The sequence below is a fragment of the Trichosurus vulpecula genome, chromosome 3, assembly GCF_011100635.1.
Source record: "Trichosurus vulpecula isolate mTriVul1 chromosome 3, mTriVul1.pri, whole genome shotgun sequence".
NCBI classification, from domain to species: Eukaryota; Metazoa; Chordata; class Mammalia; order Diprotodontia; family Phalangeridae; genus Trichosurus; species Trichosurus vulpecula.
Window position 1 is genome coordinate 356111370 of NC_050575.1, and position 22676 is coordinate 356134045.

A 22676-nucleotide genomic window follows, 5' to 3' on the forward strand; every position below is an offset into this window, starting at 1 on the left:
TAAAGATGCCTTTTCCTAGTGAATTAAAAACCTAAGTTTGTATTTAAAATTTCAGTCTCATATGTTTGAATGACTGCATGAGAAAACTAGGAATATGTGGACATTTATCCATCAAAAATTGGCACAGTTTTTAAATAAAAGATACAAAAATCTGCATTATCCATTTCCTAAGCCTTTTTTTGTAATTAAGCTTGATAGCTTATGAGTTGCAACTTTACATCTGATAATCTCAAAATGTTGCTCTACCCTTGTCTACCTGCTTTTTTTTCACTATAAAATGGAAATCTCCAAATCGGTCTATTATCTTAAAGGATTGTCACATTTTATAGTACATTGAAGAGGCTTAGTTTTCTAATTCAAGCCCCACTTCAAAGTTGAAATTCTGTGACAAGAACATGTGAAAATGTCACAAAATCTGTAGAAACAAATTCATTATCTTTATTCTGTATGATGGAAAATCTTTCCACGTTATTATAAAAAGGCAAATATATCACAAAACTCCATTCTTATTTGTTCCAGATATTAGGGACTCCCCTTTGAGGTGATTTCCAGTTTATTCTGTTTGTGCCTTATAGGTACATAGTTGTTTTCATATTGTCTCCCTCATTAGACTGTTAATTCTTGGAGAACAGGGACTGTCTTTTGCCTTTCTTTGTTATCCCCAGTGCCTTGGTAGTACTTGGTATGTAATAGGCACTTAATAAATGCTTATTGACTGACTTATAAAGACACCTTTCTAGGTAGTTCCCAGGTGCTTAATAAATGCTTCTTGACTACATTTTTTAAGGATATTTATATAATTTGAACATATCTTTTATGTTTTCAGAGCTGTACAGCCATCAGAATTAGTTGGAAGTGTGTGGACAAAAGAAGACAAAGAAATTAATTCTCCTAACCTTCTGAAAATGATCCGCCACACAACCAATCTTACTTTGTGGTTTGAAAAGTAAGTTATTTGAAGCTTTTTTTATTTTCATAGTCCATTGAACTAATTTTATCTTTAGAGTGTGGAACTTTGGGTTTTCTATAGTAGCCAAAGTTTATCAAAGGCATCATGACAGGACCACTTGTCCAGTGTACGTTAAAGAATAGTGAGAGGATAAGTAGTGCATAGTAGTAATAGGGTAGTAATTATGTAGTAATTTTTCAGAGGCAGAGATTATTTTTTAGTAATGGATGAATTGGAAGCCAAAGTATGGACAAGGAATTGAGGGAGCTTTCTGAAGGGAAAAAATTGGATTTTCCCTTACTTATGGGTTAATTCTTTTTAATCCCTAGCATAATATAAATACAGAATTTTGGTTTACTGACTCTTTAAATGCTTACTCCTGGTTTCTTGTCTGTAAAGCAAAAAATAACAAATTTCAGTATGCCCAGTAGAGAAAATTTTGATAATAAAGGCTTACTGGCCATTTTTAGTTCTTTGCTCTCAATAGGGTTTAATTTACTGGATGAGAAGAGATTGGTTCAGTTGTAATTTTAAATTTGAGGAGGTTAGAAGGTAGGTATTGAATATAAATATGTGATAATTGTTAATCACCCACAACTGCCAAACCAATGAATGGTAGCTTAGATGTACATGGCACTTCACAGTTTATAAAACATTTTCCTCATAACAACCCTGTGAGAGTAAGTAGTGTAAGTATTATTATTTTACAGATCATGAAATAGATGTCCAGGCAGTTTGTGCTTTGACCATAATCGTAGCTAGAAAGTGTTAGAAAGAAGATCAAATTCAGGTCTTCTGTCTTCAGGTCCAGTGCTCTTTCCGCTTTACTAGATTTCTATTTAGAGCTTTATGTAATTGGACAGTATCCTAATTTAATACTTAAGTTTAATAATCTAACGCAAATATATTTGGATAGCTTCAAGTTCAAAGGGATTTGCCCTAATAGTTTCTGGTATGCTTTATCATTCTTTAGTGTGGCAGATAACATTTCAAATGAATTTTTCAAATTTATTACACTATTAAATATATATTAGCACTATTTGTAAATAATAAAAAGTTGGAAATAAATTCTGTGTCAAACAATTCTATATGAATGTCATTGCACACTAAGAAACAACAATCTTGAAAATCTTGGGAATATTTGATATGAAGTGATGTAGAAGGAAGAGACAAAAGACCAATAGATACTGACTACAACTATGAATATGGAGATTAATTTAAATGACAACAGAACTTGAGGAAAGTAAATGTAGGGAATGACATTGGTACTGACTCACTAAAGTTAAAGCACAGGCCTTTTCTTTATTTTTAAAAAAATGTTCTATTACTCCTTAGAGTTGCACTTCAATGGTTCATTGTGCCAGGGAAGTGTCCCCAATCATATCTATAGATATACACATGACCCTCAGTCCTATATACCTCCCTTCTGCTAAAAATCACAGAATTTTTGGACAGCTTGTAAACATTAACTTGTTGCTGTTGCTCTAAGACATCTTTGTCCAGTGATCAACCTGTGGGTACTACAGGATGAGGGAATCGTATCAGTATTCAAATTTGCCCATTCAAAACTCAAAGGAAGAGAATAGGGACTTGGGGGTAGGAGGAAGACCTCTGGGAAAGCAAGCTATCTGGTGGCTTCCTATTTTAACTAATCATTCTTGCTAAGAAGATGCACCTAATGAAGTAGTACAAATTCTGTGTCTAGTTTAGCTGTTCTTCCCATATTCATTTTTGTTTTTGCAAAATATCAGCAACATGATGTTACAATCTAAATGTGATACTGCAGATGGAATGCAGGGAAAAAAATTACTATTGAAATCTTGATTTCGTATTCCATTTTTCAGCTGTTCATTGTTCTATTACCACTTATTAAATGTTCTAGATTAGTACATTTAGTACGTTAGTACATTATGATCTAGATTAGTTGGGTTGCTCACTGAATTTCTTTACACATTTTCCCCCCTCCACAGATGCTAGATTTTTTTATGTGACAATATTACTTATAGACATCTTCAGTAGGAAGTAAGTTCATTGAAGTCAGGAACTCTTTATTTTTGTCTTTGTACCCTCAACACCTAGTGCAATGCCTTTCACATAGTAGGAACTTAGCGAATACTGATTGAATTGTTGAATCTTCTGCTATAATATTTTACTAATAAGTTCATATTCTAAATTGATGTTGCCTGTTTTCTGTCTCCCTCCAGTAGTAAAATAGATCAAATGTTTGCTGGGTAGAGTGGCTTTTTTTAAAATCTTTTCATTGTGGCAACTGATTAACATTGCTTAAACTTCCTTAGGAAATGGTGACTTTCTATTTCAATGTCTGTTCTTTTATCAGTTCCCTATTTTTTTTTAGCAACCACTTATTTAAATAAGTCAGATAGAAGTTGCATCTTTTGCATACCATATCTTCCCATTTTTATCCTTCTATCTTGGTGTTTTTGTCTTTGCTTTAACAAGCTGATAGTCTAATGTTAGATCATATGAGATTTGGAAATGACTCCCTCTTTAGAAAGCAGTCATTTCCTGTACATTTAACTGTAATCTATTTAATTTTTTTTGTTGATATCATATGGACTTTGCCATGTCTAGCAGCTTCCCCCCACCCTAAAGAAGGTAGATGTGATAACTAATATAGAAATATATTTGGCACTATTGCATATGTATAACCTATATCAAATTGCTTGCCTTCTCAATGAGGAGAAAGGGTATGGAAGGAGGGAGACAATTTGGAACTCAGAATTTAAAAAAAAAACCAATGTTAAAAATTGTTTTTACATGAAATTGTCAAAAATGATGTTTGGTACATTCCTTATTACTAATAAGTTTTTACCTGATTTTAATACTAAATTTTCCACTTTGTAACTTTTACCCAATGTTCCCATGTATACAGACTATATGAAGAGTAACTTTACATGTGTTGAGGGCATCTTGATGAAGGTATCAGAAGGTAACAACCAGGTTTTCATGAATTATATTCTACAACAGAACACATCTTTACAGTCACACTGTTGATTGAAAGGTTTAGGGAATTTAAGATCCAACTATGCTTACTGTTGACTAAAAAAAAGTCTTTTGATTCAGGAAAGCAATATACTGACTTTATGTTAAAAGCTCTCCTCCAACATCCCTCCCATGCATATGTTAGAAGCGTGCAAGTTTTCTTGAAAGATTTAATAGTAGAGGTAACTGTGACCATTTAAAGTGAGACATAAAACAAAGAAAAGTATGTTTGATTTTTTGCCCTGGAAGATACCTAGCAGTACTAAGTACAGATTGAAGAGAGAGTCCCTATAAATGGTGATAGCTCTAAATTCTCCTGTTTAATGATGATATTATACTTTGTTGCATTAATTTCTGAAATACTATAGAGCCTCCTAATTAAAGTTATAGGATCATGCAAGAGTTTGACAGGAAAACAAATAGATAAAGAGTGGCTGCTGTCCAAACTATGATATTCAATTGGCTGAACAGTTTGAAAAGTCAATCCACTGGTACAATGCAGATAGACACAGGGCTGAGCCCAGGATTTGAAAATAGGAAGACAGTGGGCTGGACTACATTTAATGACCCCAAAGTTCTCCCTGAAACAATGACTCATCTTTTTTTAATATCAGTATTCTTATGGTCATTCTGTACAGCTACAACTCATTAAATGCCAGAGTCTCAGAAGAAGTACAAAGTGTGGGGAGAGAGAGGAGGGATAGCTTACTGCATGTGGAGAATTATACTGGAGAAGCCACACACGTCATCCTGGAGCAGTGCAAATAACCCACGGTTTAGAGTCAGTTGCCTGTGTTCAAGGCAACTGTTTAGTTTTGCCACTAGCTGTGGGGCCTGTGTTGTCCCTTACTGTCTCCAGGCTTTGGTGTTCTCACTTGTAAAATGAGTCTTTTCAACTAAGTAGCATCTCATTTCCCTTCCAGCCTTATCTGTATGATCCTATGATCTTCAGAAAAACTAAGTGGTCAGGAAGGGATGAGGGTTGGTCACCTGGCATGTTGGCATCAGTTCTCCTTTGCGAGCTCCTGTATCAGTAAGGCAATAATAACAACGTAGATGATAATTGTCAAAATGCGTATGTAGTTCTGCATCGCAAAGTATATGAGACTCTCCACATTGAAGGTAGAAGAAGTAAACCATTTATTCAGACACCAGAGAACCGTATCCCACAAGCCATTTATCCAGTCAGTACACTTCATCATGACAGCAGGGAACCCAAAACATTCCATAAACAATATCACAGCATGGAGTCTCTCCATCCCCAAACCTCTCGACCCCCTGCTGGGGTCTTCCCAAAGATAAACTCACAATACAGTTAAGTCAACCTGTTCAGTTCTAACAATCACAAGGGCGGCCATTAGTAGCCATTGGTAGCTATAGCATCTTTCTCTCTCTCTCTCAGCATTTCCTGTGATATAACTTACTTTTCCTGTCAGGAAGCTGCTCCCACCATGTAACTTAGGCTTCCTGTGATGTAGGAAGGTTGCATGGCCTGTTAATGGGTGGGAAAGATCTTCAAATCTAATTGCTACTACAGCTCCATTGGAATCCACTGTCTAGAGGAAGTACATCTGGCAAAGCCCCATGGGCAAGAGGGGCACAGAATTAAAATGCAAAGATAGGTCGTGTTTTACATCTTTAAGATCCCCAGAGCTGTAGGATCATACCTATTTGAAACAGTCAATAGCCTACCCTCACTGTTTCCCTATTCATGTGAAGGATTCTCATTATCCTTCCAGTCCCTCAGGTTTGAAATCTTGAAGGCATCCTTGCTTCTTCCTTTCCCTTACCTTAACCCCTTACAAGTACCTTTATCTCTCTGTAGATAGATGGGCATAGATATAGATATCATTTGCCAAATCTTGTTGGTGTTCTCTCTAAAATTCTTTGCCTTGTTCCATTCATGTAGCCACACTTTACTTCAGCACCTTACTGTCTCTCTTCTGGACTACTACAATGGCCTCCTAGCTGATTTCTCTGCCTCTAGCAGCACTCCTGTCCAATTCATCCTCTATACAGTTGTCACGCCTCTGCTCAAGAAGCTTCAGTAGCTCCTTGTTGCCTCTAGAAATAAAAACTGCTCTACTTTGTATTTAATCCCCTTCATAATCAAGTTCCAACCCTTTTTTTTAAGGCTGATTCCACTTTACTCCTTCTCATGTACTCCATGTTTGAGCCAAATTGGCCTAACTGATATTCTAAATGTATAACATTCTGTCTCCCTCTTTGTGCCTTCACACACTGTCACCCATGTCTAGAATATTCTCCAGACTCAGCTTCAGTGCTACCTTTTACATGCAACCTTTCCTGTTACCCCTAATTACTAGTGCTCTCCTCCTGCCCCACTGAAACTTTTATCCATATTCTGTATACATTTTGCATTTATCCCTCTTTGTGTTGCTTCTGTGCAATAGAAAATAATTTTCTTGGGGGCAGAGATCATTTCTTTTTGTCTTTGAATCCACAGTACCTAGTACAATGTGTGACATGCAGTAGGATGCTTAATAAGAATGAGGTAAATTGAGTGGAATTAAGATTGCACATATCACCTATTTTAATTATTCTTATGTTGTTTGGCTTAGCTATTTTCATGAAATATACTTTGGTGCTTTGTTTAGATTGGCTAATTTGTTAAAACAAAATTTATCAATGAAAGAATCACCCAACAGGGCACCCTCAGTGTGCTAGAGTATTTCCTTAATTTCTCCTGATGTTATAAGGATACAAATGGGAGCTGTTCACCTCTTTTCCCTTCAGCCTCACCACATGATGGCATCTTTTACTCCTATTCTTCAGTTTTTTATTTGTTATGTTTTGTATCCTGCTCACACCCACTACACACCTCTCTGTTGTTCTCTGTGTAAAACTCATTTTCATTTATTCAGAGACTATTGTGTTTATGTCTCAGATCCATATAACAAGACCAGTAGGATATTAGAAAAAGAAGACATACACGCAGATAGATAGATAGATAGATAGATAGATAGATAGATAGAAAATAAATAGATATAATCAATGGAGGCAAGGCCCAGAATTAAAAGAGATTGGGAAAGGCTTCCTGTACAAGCTGGGATTTTAACTGGGACTTGAAGGAAAATGAGCTGGAGAAGAAGATGGCAAACTACTTCAGTATCTTTGCCATGAAAACCCCAAAAAGTGTCATGAAGAGTCAGACACAACTGAAACAACTCAGCAACAAAAACTAGGTACCATATAATTGGAAAAATTGAGGTTGGTACTGTTACCACAAAGGGAATCAAAAGTATATCAAGAACTGTCAACCCATATGTCCGCTTTATCGTTTCTATGAAAGTCTTTATGCAAATAGCCTCTAAAATATTGAGAGTATAGTTGATGACAGGCAGTCAACAAACATTTATTAAGGGCCTACTATGTTCCAGGCTCTGTGTTAAGCACTAGAGATACAAAGAAAAGTAAAAGACAATTTTATCTTAAGAACCTCACATTCTGATGCAGGAGACAATGTACCAACAAGATATATACAAAATAAATAGAGATAATCAATAGAGGCAAGGCCCAGAATTAAAAGAGATTGAGAAAGGCTTCCTGTACATGCTGGGATTTTAACTGGGACTTGAAGGAAACCATGAGGCAAAGAGAGGAAAGAGAACACTTCATGCTTTGGGAACAGCCAACAAAAATGCCCAGAGTTGGGAGGTGGCATGTCTTGGTCACAGAACAGCAAGAAGCCCAGGTCATTGGTGTGAAGAACATTGGGGAGGCAAGGAATATAAGGTATAAGAAGACTGGAAAGAGGGGGAAAAGGATGTGTTATGAAGAGCTTTGAATACTAGGCAAAAGATTGTATATTTGGTCCTGGAGATAATAAGAGGGTGCAGGAGTTTATTGATTGAGGGAGCAAGGGGAGAAGTGATGTGGAGAGACCTGCATTTAAGGAAGGTCACTTTGACAGCTAAGAGAAGGATGAACTAGAATGGGGAGAGACCTGTGGCAGGGAGACCAACAAGCAGGCTATTGAAATACTCTAGGCATGAGGTGATACTGACCTGCACCAGGGTAATGACAGTATCATCGGACAGAAGGAGGCACATGTAAGTGATGCTACAAAGATAAAATCAACAGGCCTTGGCCACAGATTGGGTGGTGAACAGGGCAAAGGTGAGAGTGAGGAGTCAAGAATGACACCCAAGTTGTAAGCCTAGGGAATTGGGAAAATGGTGGTGCCCTGGACAGTGATAGGAGAGCTTGGAAAGGGGAAGATTCTGGAAGGAAAGGCAATGAGTTCAATTTTGGAAAAATTGAGTTTAAGATATCTGTTGGATATTCAGTTTAAGATGTCAGAAAGGCTATTAGAGATGGGACACTAGAGTTCAGCAGCAAGGTTAGGGCTAGATAAGTAAACTTGAGAGTCATCATAATCAAGATGATAATTTAATCCACCCCAGCTGATGACATCACCAACTGTAATAGCATAGAGAAGAGGGCACCAAGGGAATGAAGCTTTGGGGAACATTCATAGTTCACATCCAACAAAGGAGACTGAAAAGGAACAGGTAGAAACTGAAAAGCAAGTATCAAGAAGAAGTGATCAACAGTGTCAAGGATGCGGTTTAAGGAAAGACCATTAGGCTAAAAATAGTGGTGGATCAATGGAACAGGTTAGGTACTCAAGACACAATAGTCAATGACTATAGTAATCTACTATTTGATAAATCCAAAGACCTCGGCTTCTGGGATAAGAACTCACCATTTAACAAAAACTGCTGGGAAAACTGGAAAATAGTATGGCAGAAACGAGACATGGACCAACATCTTACACCCTATACCAAGATAAAGTCAAAATGGGTGCATAATTTAGATATAAAGACTGCTATTATAAGCAAACTAGAAGAGCAAGGAATAGTTTACCTGTCAGATCTTTGGAGAAGGGAAGAATTTATGACTAAACGAGAGATAGCGAACATTATGACATACAAAATGGATGATTTTGATTACATTAAATTGAAAAGTTTTTTTCACAAACAAAACCAGTGCAACCAAAATTAGAAGGGAAGCAGAAAGCTGGGAAACAATTTTTACAGTCAGTGTCTCTGATAAAGGCCTCATTTCTAAAATATATAGAGAACTGAGTTGAATTTATAAGAATACAAGTCATTCCCCAATTGATAAATGGTCAAAGGATATTAACAGGCAGTTTTCAGAGAAAGAAATTAAAGCTATCTATAGTCTTGTGAAAAAATGCTCTAAATTACTATTGATTAGAGATGTGCAAATCAAAACTACTCTGAAGGTACCACATCACATCTATCAGATTAGCTAACATGACAAAACAGGAAAAAAGTAAATGTTGGAGATGTGGGAAAACTGGAACACTAGTGCATTGTTGGTAGAGTTGTGACCATTCTGGAGAGCAATTTGTAACTGTTCCTAAAGGGCTATAGAACTGCATATACCCTTTGACCCAGCAATACCACTTCTAGGTCACTATCCTAAAGAGATCATGAAAACAGGAAAAAGACCCACATACAAAAATATTTATAGCAGCTCCTTTTGTGGTGTCAGAGAACTGGAAATTGAGGGGGTGTCCATCAATTGGGGAATAGCTGAACAAGTTGTGATATATGAATGTAATAGAATATTATTGTGCTCTAAGAAATGATGAGCAGGTGGACTTCAGACAAACCTGGAAAGACTTATATGAACTGATGCTTAGAGAAATGAGCAGAACCAGGAGAACATTGGACACAGTAACAGCCACATTGTGTGATGACTGACTTTGATAAATTTAGCTCTTCTCAGCAATACAAGGATCTAAGACAACTCCAAAAGACTCACAATGGAAAATGCTATCCACATCCAGAGAAAGAACTTTGGAGTGAATGCAGATGCAAGCATACTATTTGCTCTCTTTTTCTTTTGTTGTTTTGTTTTGTTTCTTCTTTCTTATGGTTCTTCACATTCTAATTGTTCTTTACATCATGACTAATGTGAAAATATGTTTAATGTGAAAGTATAAATAGAGCCTATATCAAATTGCATGCAGAGGGGGAGAAAATTTAAAACTTAAAATCTTATGGAAATGAATGTGGAAAACTAAAAATAAATTAATTATTAAAAAAAACAAAATGTCATTAAATTTGGCAATTGAGAGATCATTGATAACTTTAGAAAAAGCAATATCTATTGAATAATGAATTTGGAAACCAGACAATACAGAGTAAGAGAAGAGGAAGTGGAGGCATGTATTATAGTTGTCCTTTTCAAGTTGTTTAACCACAAAAGGCAGCAGAGAATTGAGATGATATTTAACAAGGATAGGTGGATCAACTGAATGGCTTTTTAAATATAGAGGAGACATGAGCATGTTTGTAGGCAGTAGAGAAGCAACCAATAGATAAAGGGAAAGTGATATAAGAGAAAGTAGGGATGATAGAGGGGCAGTCTGCTGAAGGAGATGGGATTGAATGGTATTACTTGAATGGATAGAGGGGTTAGCCTTGGCGAGGAGAAGGTTTGCCTTTTCTTTTGAGACAGGGGTCAAGGAGAAGATAGTGGCAGAAAGCATCTAAGTGACAGGAGATGAGGAAGAGGGTAAATGTAAGTTAATTAGGAAATGTAAAAGAATTCCCTGGCAGCAGTGAGGGCCCATGCAGGGGATGTAGTATTCTGGGTAATATAACTATCATTATTATTATTATTAATTTTCTGCTCAATTTTATGATTTTCTCCACCTTCAGCAGCACATGTATAGGAGCAAAAGCAGTGAATAGTGAGTAATCCCAAGCTGAGCCTTAACAAGGAAAGATCAGCAAAGATCAGCAAGCAACTCAAGAGAAGAGAACAATGTAGAGTTGAACTGGTTCACCAAAGGATCAAGATAGGGAGAGGAAGAGGGTATAGCTAGTGCAGGAGTGATTGCCTGAGAACTGAGAGAACTGAGGGGTTTAAGGACTATTGGTCATGATGTGGACAAAGAATAGGATTTTTATGAGAAAAAGAGGCAATGATTTAATGAATTATTTTCTATAGCAAGCTATATCTTTGTAGTCTTCAAATTGACTAGGAAGGTATAGCAAATATAAGATCCGAGGCATTTTTTTATGATATAAGAAAAATATTTTTGACTTAGTGGAATAGAATACAACCTTAATTGACCTCCAGTAAAGTATCTCTTATATATATATATATGTTAAGATTGTATGATATTCCTTGGCCACTGACACCAAAAAAGAACCTTCTTCAATAGTCCTGTATCCATATCAAGCAAAGTAGTACTTACCAAAAATGCTTAGTTCTGTCGTAGAGATGTCTGGTGCAGAATCCAAAGGGAAGAAGGATTGCCTGTAGATGATGAGGTAGATTATATCATCCAGAAAATATCAGGCCTCATATTACTACAGAGAACCTCCTCAAAAAAAATTCATGACTACTCAAAAGAAATTGCTTTACCAGTCTATATATAGGGGTGAAAAGTGGATGAAGAAGGTCTATTGCTCAAATTATGACATGTCAATGGTTGGAGAAGCCAACTGAGCTTAGGTTATTAGTGTATCTATCTTGTTCAGGCACTACAAGACAGTGAACAAAAAGAAGAGAATAGGCTAGATTGCATTTGAAAAATTTCCTAGCATTTACAGTGAGGTTAAGCTGTTCCCTGACCCCCCATTGCTCCCCCTCAAAAAAACCACATCTTTTAACCATCTTCTTTTGGGAATGCTATTTGGTAGCAAATCTTGGAATGCCATGATCTTCAAAGAATCAAAATTGTGACCAAAGGACCATGGGAAAATGCCTAGTGGACTTAACTAAACTACAGAATAGTACCAGAGATGGACTGCATGTAAGAAGTAATCTAAACTGTATCATTCAGGGAGGGGAGTTATAACAAAAGTAAGGAATAAGCTTTGGATATACTGGTACCAACAAAATTTTAAAGACTTACAAAAGCCTCCAACAAGTTGGGTAGATCCTTTATGGAAGCTTTATGGTAGGAAGTGGAAAAGACCACAGAAGAATGTATGAGTGAATTGTGATATGTACCATTTGAGAGAGTACTCTTAAAAATGAAATGCTAGATCCATTGATTTCAATGGATCAATACTTGAAGTATTTGGATTTGATAATTTCTTTTATTGTATTGTGTAATAATTAATAGGCTTACATCTAATTGTTATTACTCTGTCACTTAAGACAGTATACTTCCACAGGTATAATTCTTAAGCCTATAATTTAATTTTCTCCTACTAAAGGTTCAAATTTATAGGGTAAAAAAAAATAAAAAATTCTTCTTTCTATACTCAGGTGTATTGTAGAAGCAGAAAACCTAGAAGAAAGAGTAGCTGTGGTGAGTCGAATAATTGAGATTCTTCAAGTCTTTCAAGAACTGAACAACTTTAACGGTGTGCTTGAAGTTGTCAGCGCCATGAACTCATCACCTGTTTATAGACTGGACCACACATTTGAGGTACATGTGTAAAAAACCTTTTCAGATTGATATGTATTACCTATTTTATCACTTCTAATAATCATATTTTAGTTCTAAAGTGCACTTATCTAAACCTTTCAATGGTGGATTCAAAATATGATCTTAAATATCTTTATCTGGTTGTTTGTTTGTTGGTTGTTGTCTTTCATTCTCAAAGAGGACCAAAATGACATCACTGTGTTGGAGTCAGGGTACAGTGTGCCCAATTGGTTGATCAGACCAATACAAGCTCAGAAGGCTCTACCATAGGTCAGACACAAATAGTCTTCATGAACATTTGGAGTAGAGATATCTCTAAATTTGTGCATCTCATGTTTGTTTTGAGCTACTACAATTCTGCCTTGCTCATAGAGCATAGTGCCTTCTTTGATGCAGGCATGCCATGCTGAGTGGTCCTTTGCCAGTGTCTCTCATTTCACACAATCAATTCCAAAATTCTTCAGAGAGGTCTTGAGTATCCTTGTATCACTTTTTCTGAACTCCATGTGAGCACTTACCTTGTGTGAATTTTCCATAAAATAGTCTTTTAGGCCAATGTATATTTGGCATTTAAACAACATGGCCAGCCCACTGAAGTTGCACTCTCTGAAATAGAGTTTGAATGCTTAGCAGTTTAGCTTAAGAAAGGACTTCAGTGTCCAGTACCTTATCTTGCCAGGTGATCTTCAAAATCTTCCTAAGACAATTCAAATAGAAGCTATTCAATTTCCTGGTATACTGTCCTGGTTTCACAGGCATACAACAATAAGGTCAGCACAGTGGCTCTGTAGACCTTCAGTTTGGTAGGCAGTCTAATACGTCTTCTCTCCCACACTTTCCTTCGGAGCCTCCCAAACACTGAGCTAGCTCTGACAATGCATGCGTCAACCTCATCATCATGTGGACATCCCTGGAAAGTAAACTGCCAAGGTAAGTGAATTTATTCATAATATTCAGTATTTCTCCATTTGCTGTAATTGATGGATGGTATGGTGCTGGTTGGTAGAGGACCTGTGTTTTTTGGTTGTTAATTGTTAGGCCAAAACTAGCACAAACAATAGAGAATTGACCAATGCTTTGTTGCATCATAGCCTCAGAGGCTACTATGAGTGCGCAGTCATCTGTGAACAAAAAATCACCTACCAACTCTGCCTCCACTTAAGTCTTTCAAGTCAAATAATTTGCCGTCAGTAGAGTTGCTGACCTTGGTGCCATTTTCATCCTCATTGAAGGTGTCTGACATCGCTGAAAATATCATGCTAAAAAGCATGGGAGCAAGCACAGCCCTCTGCTTCACTCCATTGGTGACTGGGAAAGCTCAAGAGCATAGTCCATTATCCAGAACCCGTGCAAGCATGCTGTCATGGAACTGATGTACAATACTGATGATGAACTTTTCCAGGCAACCAAGTTTTGCCATGATCTTCCATAAGCCCTCATGACTGACAGTATCAGAAACTTTGGTCAGATCAACAGATGTTGTGTACACAACTCTGTTCTGCTCCTGGCATTTTTCCTGGGGTTGTCAGGCAGCAAATCAACCCTTCCTCAGCCCATTCTGAAGTCCCACTGACTCTCAGGTTGATGCCCATCTTCCAGGTGAAGAATCAGCCTATTAAAGAGGACTCTGGCAAGAATCTCGCCAGCAGTCTAAGAGAGAGACACCACCCCCCTCCTAACCCCGTGAGTGTCACAGGACAATCTGTTTCCTTTACCTTAATAGACACAGACAATGGAGGCATCTCAGAATTCCTGGGGAATAACAAATTTTCAATTAGCTTTTGTAAGAGCAGTGGACCCCATGCCTTGGAAATTTCAGCTGTAATAGAATCAGCATCAGATGCTTTACCACCTAAGAGGAACCTAATGGCATTCAAAACCTCTTCTTCAGTTGGAAGCTCGACTAGGGAGGGACTGAATTCAACCCGAGGTATGCTGTCAGTGATTTCAGCATTGGTTCATGAGAGTCTTTTGATCACACTATGGAAGTGTTCTTCCCATCTCTCCAGGATCACATGCTTATTACTAATCAAAGTGGCTCCATCAGCACTGAACAGTTAACATACACCATAGGTCTTTGGTCCATAAATAACTTTCAGGGCATCATAAAAGCACTTTGGATTGTTACTGCGTGTGTAAAACTGAATTTCATCTGCCTTCTTACTGAGCCAAGAATCCCACATCTCTCTAAGCTTCACTTGTACTTTACTTTGATGTTAAACTGCCTTCTTAGAGACAGATGAACTGTCCTGCTGGCAAACCCTGGGGAGTTCTCATTTTTCATTTAGCAGTTTCTGAATTTCCCTGTCATTTTCATCAAACCAGTGTTGATGTTTACAAGTGTTCTGACCCAGACGAGCAAATGCAGTACTGTATGCCAAATCTCTGAAAGCTGCCCACCCTTTTTTGCTCCACTGTTGCCAACCATGTGGACCCACCTTTCTCTCCAAGTTAGCAAAGAACTCTTCACACCAGGAGAAGCACTCTAATCTGCTGACATTAGATCTGCCTTGGGGCTGCCACTTTTGTTGAATGTAAATATTCAGCTTGGAGAGGATAAGTTTATGATCAGTCCTGATCAGTCCAGCATTCTGCACCACACATTGCCTTCATCACTCTCACATCCTGTCTCTCTTCTCCTTACAATGACATAGTCTATTAAATGCCAATGTTTGCTATGTGGGTTCATCCATGAAGTTTTATTGCATTTAGGTAAACAGAAGATAGTGTTAGCAATAAGAAGGTCATGAGATATACAAGCCTTCAGTACTAAGTGACTGTTGCTGTTGCTATTTCCAACTCTATTCCTCCCAAGGACCCCCTGCCACATCTGGTAGTCTGTGGCTTCTTTAGAATTAAAGTGGCCTAGAATTATAAGCTTGTCCTCTTTTGTCGCACTGATGATGAGGATCTCCAGGTCTTCATAAAATTTTTTGTTACCTCATCAAGGTTTATCTTAGTCTGGTATTTGAAAAGGGACTGTGGTAGTGCAAAGAGAAGCAATTAGTGTAAGTAGGAATGAATCAAAGGAAGGCTTGCAGCATGGGTTGACCCTACCCAGTATGTGTGAAGTCCTCTTATCTTTACATCCCTTAGACCCATGCAAATACACTTGCTCTCTGGCATTGGAAAATGTGACTAGAAAAATGAAACCTGCACTTCAGGGGTGCAGATGCCACAACTACCCTTGTTCTGCCTAAGAGAAACATGCTTAGGGCCCTACTACTGGGTTCCTGCTATGCCAGCCATGTCCTGTGGTGGGCTTTGTACCTCTTTTCTAAGCTTTCCCATCTTTGGTCCACACTGATTGTTAAGGTACCAGTTTCATTCCCTCTGTCCAACCCTCTCAAATAACTGAGCTCATTGTAGCCCCTGGTGAAAGTGCAGTAATTCATCCTTTTCTCATAAGAAGAACAACCCTAGAGAATCTCTCATATACTTTCCTCTGAATCCTTTCAAGCATTTAAGAGAAAGCATAGGTAGTATACCATGGGTCAAAAATAGCACAGAGAGATAGGAATTGTGCAAGAATGAATTTCTGAAGACACAAAATTCTTAGAGGAAAAAGAGAGAAAGCTATCAAAAAGACACTATTGTGGATGCACAAGGATCAAACAATTTAGTTTTTACAAAGGCATGAACAGACAATCGTAGCAATGGCAAGTAATGAGGAAAACGAAAAACAACAAAAAAGAGTTGGAGGGTATGTGTGTGTGTGAGAGAGAGAGACAGAGTGAGTTATAAGCTCTCTTGGGTAACACAGTATTAAAGAAGGGATGGATAGGAAGCTGCTTGGCGTACTAGAACATTAATAGATTACTTCTTTTCCCTGCTAAAGAGAATGATCTTTGGACCAGAAAGCACAGAACAAAAAGTTAATGAGTTGTTACCCAAGATCAGTTAGAGGGCAACTATTTGTCCTTGAAAAGGTCAAACCACTGTGCCAATTGAGCTACATCCTTGAGTACTGAAAGCATTGCTAAAATGATTGTTGAATTACTATTTGCAATCTTTCAAAGATTATAGAAAATAGGAGAGGCACCACAGAATTAGAGAAGGACAGACAGATGTCTTTATTTTGAAAAATAAAAAAAGAAAGCAAATAGAGTTGGCAAGAGAGTGAACTTGACTTCAATTCCTGTCAACACTCTAGAACAGGGATGTCCTGCCGGTCTACAAGCATAGAAATTTACATAAATGCTTTAGTAAACAAAGCAGAGCTACCGCAGAGCTCTCACTAAAATGGCAAATCAAAATATATTGTCTATTGTTTCAATAAAAACCTAAGGTTAGATACCCCTGTTCTAGAATATACTTTTCAAGGGATGATTTCTAGATATAGGATTATAGACGTAGGGCTGTCAAGGAGGAAATGATTACGAAGAGCTGACATGGTTTCTTCAAAAACATGTCATGCTAAACTCTTTAATGTCTTTATAGATGAGGTTATTTTAAAAAATGCAGGGCAATACTATAGATGTAATTGACTTATATTTTAGCAAAGCATTTGACCAAGTGCTTATTTGTTGTGGACTAGATAGAGAGGTATAGGCTAGATACAGATATCTAGTTGCTAGCTCAGAACTGATTGGATGACTGAACTCAAAGTGTAGTCAACAATGGCTCCATATCAGCTTAGAAGAATTCCCTGGTGGATTTTGCCAAGGATCTATACTTGGCCCTATGATGTTTAACATTTTATCAGTGGCTAAGATAAAGACATCCTTATAAAATCCATAGATGACAAAAAACTGGGAAGGAGAGATTAACAAAGTTAAACTCCGTATCTTAGTAAGCTAGAACATTGGACTGGCTCTAACAATATGTAATTGTTAGGGATAAATGTAATGTGTTTAGTTAAAAAAAATCACAAAGGAGAAAATTGGGGAAGAGTAGCTAGATTGTTCCCTGAAAAGGGTCTGGGACTTTTATTGAGCTGCAAGCTTAGGGAATCAGCAGTGTATTATCCAAAAATGTTTATACAATCTTAGACTACGTTAAGAGAAGCTAATAAACAATTACATTCTAATAATATAAAGAAAAATGTAAAGAAAATGGATAAGTACCTACAGAAATATAAAATACTCAATAAGAAGTAGAAATCTTAGCCTATTCTGAGAAAGTTAAATTTGAACAAGCCATGAAGCATCTACCAAGGGGTTTCAGGCTGATTTACAATTGAATGCTGTCAAATGTTTTAGCAACAATGAATACCTATCCTGCACAAATTACTCTCCATACTTGGGAAAGAAATCACTTTAGCATGTTCTTTTTATGAAGCAAATGGTCTTGATAATTAAACCAGGAGAGACAGGATAGAGAAAGAGTACTATAGTATGCTATCACCAATGATCATTGATGCAAAATTGTAAAAAATAAAATCTTAGCAATAAGACTTAAGTAATTAACCCCCCAAATTTTCCATTTTAACTGAATTGGATTTAGACCATGGAATCAAGACTGATTCAACATTAGGAAAGCAATTAACATAATCATTAAAACTGCATGATTTTATCAATAGATGCTAAAAGACCTTATACTAAAAAAGCACATGCTGTCTATTTTTGGGGGGAGGGGGAAAGGCAGGGCAATTGGGGTTAAGTGACTTGCCCAAGATCACATAGTTAGTGTGTCAAGTATCTGAGGCTGGATTTGAACTCAGGTCCTCCTGACTCCAGGGCCAGTGCTCTACTCACTGCGCCACCTAGCTTCCCCTAGCATGTCTATTTTTAATACGACTTTTTAAGAGTTTCAATTTAAAACCAAAACCTAGAATCATTTGCAATAGAGGCTTTCCCAATAAAAACAGATAAACCAAGGATTTATCCTCTCCTTACTATTAGCTGACATTGTTTTAGAAATGTTAGCCATGCTGATACTATAAGTAATTTGGGAGAGCAAAGAATAGTTTACTTATCAGATTTATGGAAAAGAAAAGAATTCATGACCCAACAAGAGATAGAGAGCAATTGAAATGTTTTTGTACAAAAAAAGCCAATGCAACAAGAATTAGGAGGGAAGCAGAAAATTGGGAGAAAATCTTTGCAACTAGTATCTCTGATAAAGGCCTCATTTCTAAAATATACAGGGAACTGAGCCAAATATATAGGAGTACAAGCCATTCCCCAATTGAGAAATGGTCAAAGGATATGAACAGGCAGTTTTTAGAGGAAGAAATTAAAGCTATTTATAGGTATATGAAAAAATGCTCTGGGTCACTGCTGATTAGAGAAATGCAAATCAAAACAACTCTTAGATACCACATCTCTCCTGTCAGATTGGCTAAAATAACAAAACAGGAGAATGATAAATGCTGGAGAGGATGTGGGAAAATTGGAACATTGTTGCATTGCTGGTGGAGTTGTGAGCTGATCCAGCCATTTTGGAGAGCAGTTTGGAACTATGCCCAAAGGGCTATAGATATGTTCATACCCTTTGACCCAGCAATACCACTTCTAGGGTTGTATCCCAAAGAAATCACACAAGCGAGAAAGGGACCCATATGTACAAGGATATTTATAGCAGCTCTTTTTGTGGTAGCCAAGAATTGGAAATCAAAGGGATGCCCATCAATTGGGGAATGGCTGAACAAGCTGTGGTATATGAAGGTAATGGAATACTATTGTGCCATAAGAAAAGGGGATGATATGGACTTCATAACAACCTGGAAAAACCTACACGACATAATGCTGAGTGAGCGGAGCAGAGCCAGGAGAACACTACACAACCACAGATATATGGATTCTGTGAGGACCAACCCTGACAGACTTCGCTCTTCTCAGCAACACAAGGTGCAGGCACAACTCCAAAGGACTCATGATGGAGAATGCTATCTACATCCAGAGAAAGAACTATGAAGTTTGAATGCAGATTGAGGCACACTTCATGCTAGCCTTTTTCTCTTCTCTTTTGTTTTTGTTTTTGAGTTGTTTTTTTTTTGTTTGTCTTGGTTCTGTTTCTTCTTTCTCATGACTCATTCCATTGGTCATAATTCTTCTCCGCAACTTGACTAGTGTATAAATTAATTCAATGCGAAGTTATTCGTGGTAGTTATATGAGATTCCATGCCATCTTGGGGAGGGAGGGGAGAAAATCTGGAACTCAAAATTATGTAGAACCGTCTGTTGTAAACTAAAAATAAAAATAAATATTAAAAAAAAAGAAATGTTAGCCATATAAAGAATTGGAAATTGAAAGGATGCCCATCAGTAGGGGAATGGCTGAACAAATGGTATATAGTTGTGATGAAGTACTATTGTGCTGTAAGAAATGATGAGTTGGATGGTTTCAGAATGACCTGGACTTACATGAACCAATGTAAAAGTGAAGTGAACAGAGCCAGAAGAGCCCTGTACACAATAACAGCAATTTTGTACAGTGTTGAATTGTGAATGACTTTGCTTTTCTCAGCAATCTGATGATACGAGACACTTCAGAAGAACTTTTCGTGAAAATTGATATTGTCTGAATGCAGATCAAAGAATACTTTTTTATTTTATTTTTTCTTGTCTTTTTCTTTCTTTTTTGGCGGGGGGGGGGGGTCTGTGTTCTCTTTTACAACATGGCTAATATGGAAATATGTTTTGCATGACTACATATGTACAATCTATATCAAAGTGTTTTCCTTCTGTAAGAGGGGAGGGAGGGAATTTGGAACTCAAAAATTATAAAAAATGAATGTTGAAAATTGTTTTTACATGTAATTAGAGAAAATAAAATAAAAACATTCTTTAAAAGAAAAAAAAAGAAATGCTGGTCATAGCAGTGAGAAAACAGAAATAAAGTAAAAGCATAAACAGTGGCAAAAAGGAGAGAATTACCCCCTATTTGCAGATGACATGAATGATTTATACAAAACCTTGCAAAATTAATAAACTATTTTATACAATTAATACTTTATGGAAGCAACAGAATACAAAGCAAGTCCACAAATATTAACTCTAGACCTAGACTACAAAGGAATAATCATCAAAATTATTTTGTACTAGTCAAAATAAATCAGTGGAACAGAATACATAAGCAAAAATCAGCTGTAACTGAACTCTCAATAGCCTAGAGTATTATATACCCAAGAACATAAACTACCTAAGGAGATAGATGTTTGGAAATGACATATAACAACAAAAGGTGTCGATGTATTTTTTTGAAAGAGAAAATACAGAATTCAGTTCTTAATGTATTATCTATAATAGTAGCAGGAGGAAGGAAAGTTGATATTTTATTTACTTTATATATTTTCTCCCACCTCAGCTATATAGATGAATGGCTATAAAAGAATGACATTTTAAAGAAATGTGGAGGCACATTGTCCAGAACTCTGGTGGTGAGAGTCTTCGCTTTGTTAGTCAGAACACATCTGGAAAATAATATTCAATAGTGATCTCCACATTTCAGAAAGGATATTGATAAGCTGGTGGGGAACCAGGATAGTGAAGGACCTCAGGTCCATGTTATATGAGAATCAGGTGAAGGGGATTGTTTAGCTTGGAAAAGAGAAAAACTTAGGAGAGGGTGTGATAGCTGCCTTCAAGAATTTCAGGTACTGTCACATCGAAAAGAAATGAGACTCGCTCTGTGTGGTCCCCAAGAGCAAAACTAAGACCCATTGGTAAAAATGGCAAAAGGGCATCACGAGATTTGATAAAAGGAAAACAACCTTCCTAAAAATTAAGTGCTAATCCAAAAATAAAATATAGTGCCATGAGAGTTAGTGATATCTCTTCACTGTAGATCTTTAGACAAAAGCTAGATGACCACTTGTTGGTTATGTCACTGTTAGGGGAAATTATTATTCAGAGAGTAATTGGAATAGTTGACCTCTCAGGGCCCTTCCAACTCTGAGATGCTGCTGGAAGTACTACCTGTATGCTTTTCTACCTCCTCATCCTGTTGAGCTTCATTGTCTCCATCCTACTAAAAAGGTCCTTAAACTATCATCTTTTCTTGGAACACCTGTTTTAGGATCTATTTCAAAAAACAAGATTAATGTTCCCTTTTCTTACATGCTGAAAAGGAAAGGAAGGATATAGGAAAATTAAGCAAAGATTGAAGAAAAAGCACATATATTTATATTTAGATGTGTCTGTATATATACATATGTATGTATATGAGATTATTTATCCTAGTATTTTGGAACACAAGGGAACTGAAACTAATATAATAGATTTGTAGTTATGTTTAATGTCTTCCATTCCAATAATACGTATCAAAACACAGAGCTCTTCTCATTTAGGAAATTGCCTGATTTTTTTTTAAAAGGGGAAGGGAACAAATATTTATTACACACCCCTTATGTGCTAGGTACTGTGCTAAGCGCTGTGCAAGTATTATCTCAAGATTATTGATGTGGAACATGAACTTCATAAATATATTTTTCTTTTAGCAAATTCCAAGTCGCCAAAAGAAAATTTTAGAGGAAGCTCATGAACTGAGTGAAGATCATTATAAAAAATATTTGGCAAAACTCAGGTCTATTAATCCACCATGTGTGCCTTTCTTTGGTAAGTGCTATTTTTATTTTTAATTGAATGATCAATATGTTTTTGGATAGAGTAGTTGTATTTTGAAACAAGTGATAGACATGTAGGACATAGAGAATATATTTAAGGCCTTCTTTTGTTGAGGGGTGTGTCTATGTGTGTCTGTGTGTGTGTGAACAATTTTATTCTGTTTATCTTATATATTGAGTCTTCTTGTGTCCTGTTTTCATTATTGCACTTAAATCTATCTTAAAACCATGATACTCCTACTTCCTGACTTCCCAAAATAGTCATTTATACTGACTACTTATTTTTTCTCACCCTACCTTCTGTAATCTTTTCTGACAGCCTGGTGCAATGGAAGATGTCTTGGATTTAGAGTGAGAGGACTTGAGTTCAACTCCCGGGTCTGTCACTTATGAATTCTGTGACTTTGGGCAAATCATTTCATCTCCCGGAGGCCCAATTTCATCTGTACTATGAGTGGTTTTGTATCAGATGGCCCTCTAAGGTGCCTTTGAACTGAGAGTCTGTGGTCTGACTCAAAATCACCTCTACTCTCAAAACTCCTATCTCGAGCACCAGTGACCTCTTCTTCTTCTTCTTTTTTTTTTTAAAGGCTTTATTGATGTCTTCTCTTCCTTACATCATCATACTTATGGCAGGATCCTTTCTCCTCCGTTACTGAAAAAGCATTTTTTGGAGAGAAAAAAAAAATTAGCATAGCTGACTGGTACATTGAAAAAGTCCAAAAATGTGTGTGATATGTAATTCATGTGGACTTCCACAAAGGATTAAG

At 36.9% G+C, this 22676-nt stretch overlaps 1 protein-coding gene across 1 annotated transcript in view; it reads left to right on the plus strand.

The window, feature by feature from the left end:
• The window catches only part of SOS1 (SOS Ras/Rac guanine nucleotide exchange factor 1), a 149924-nt gene that overhangs the window by 104966 nt on the left and 22282 nt on the right, over window positions 1-22676 (plus strand). Inside the window, exons 15-17 of the mRNA XM_036750031.1 lie at window positions 827-946; window positions 12236-12398; window positions 21781-21898. Coding sequence (XP_036605926.1) covers window positions 827-946; window positions 12236-12398; window positions 21781-21898 — 401 coding nt within the window. The remainder of the gene's footprint in view (window positions 1-826; window positions 947-12235; window positions 12399-21780; window positions 21899-22676) is intronic.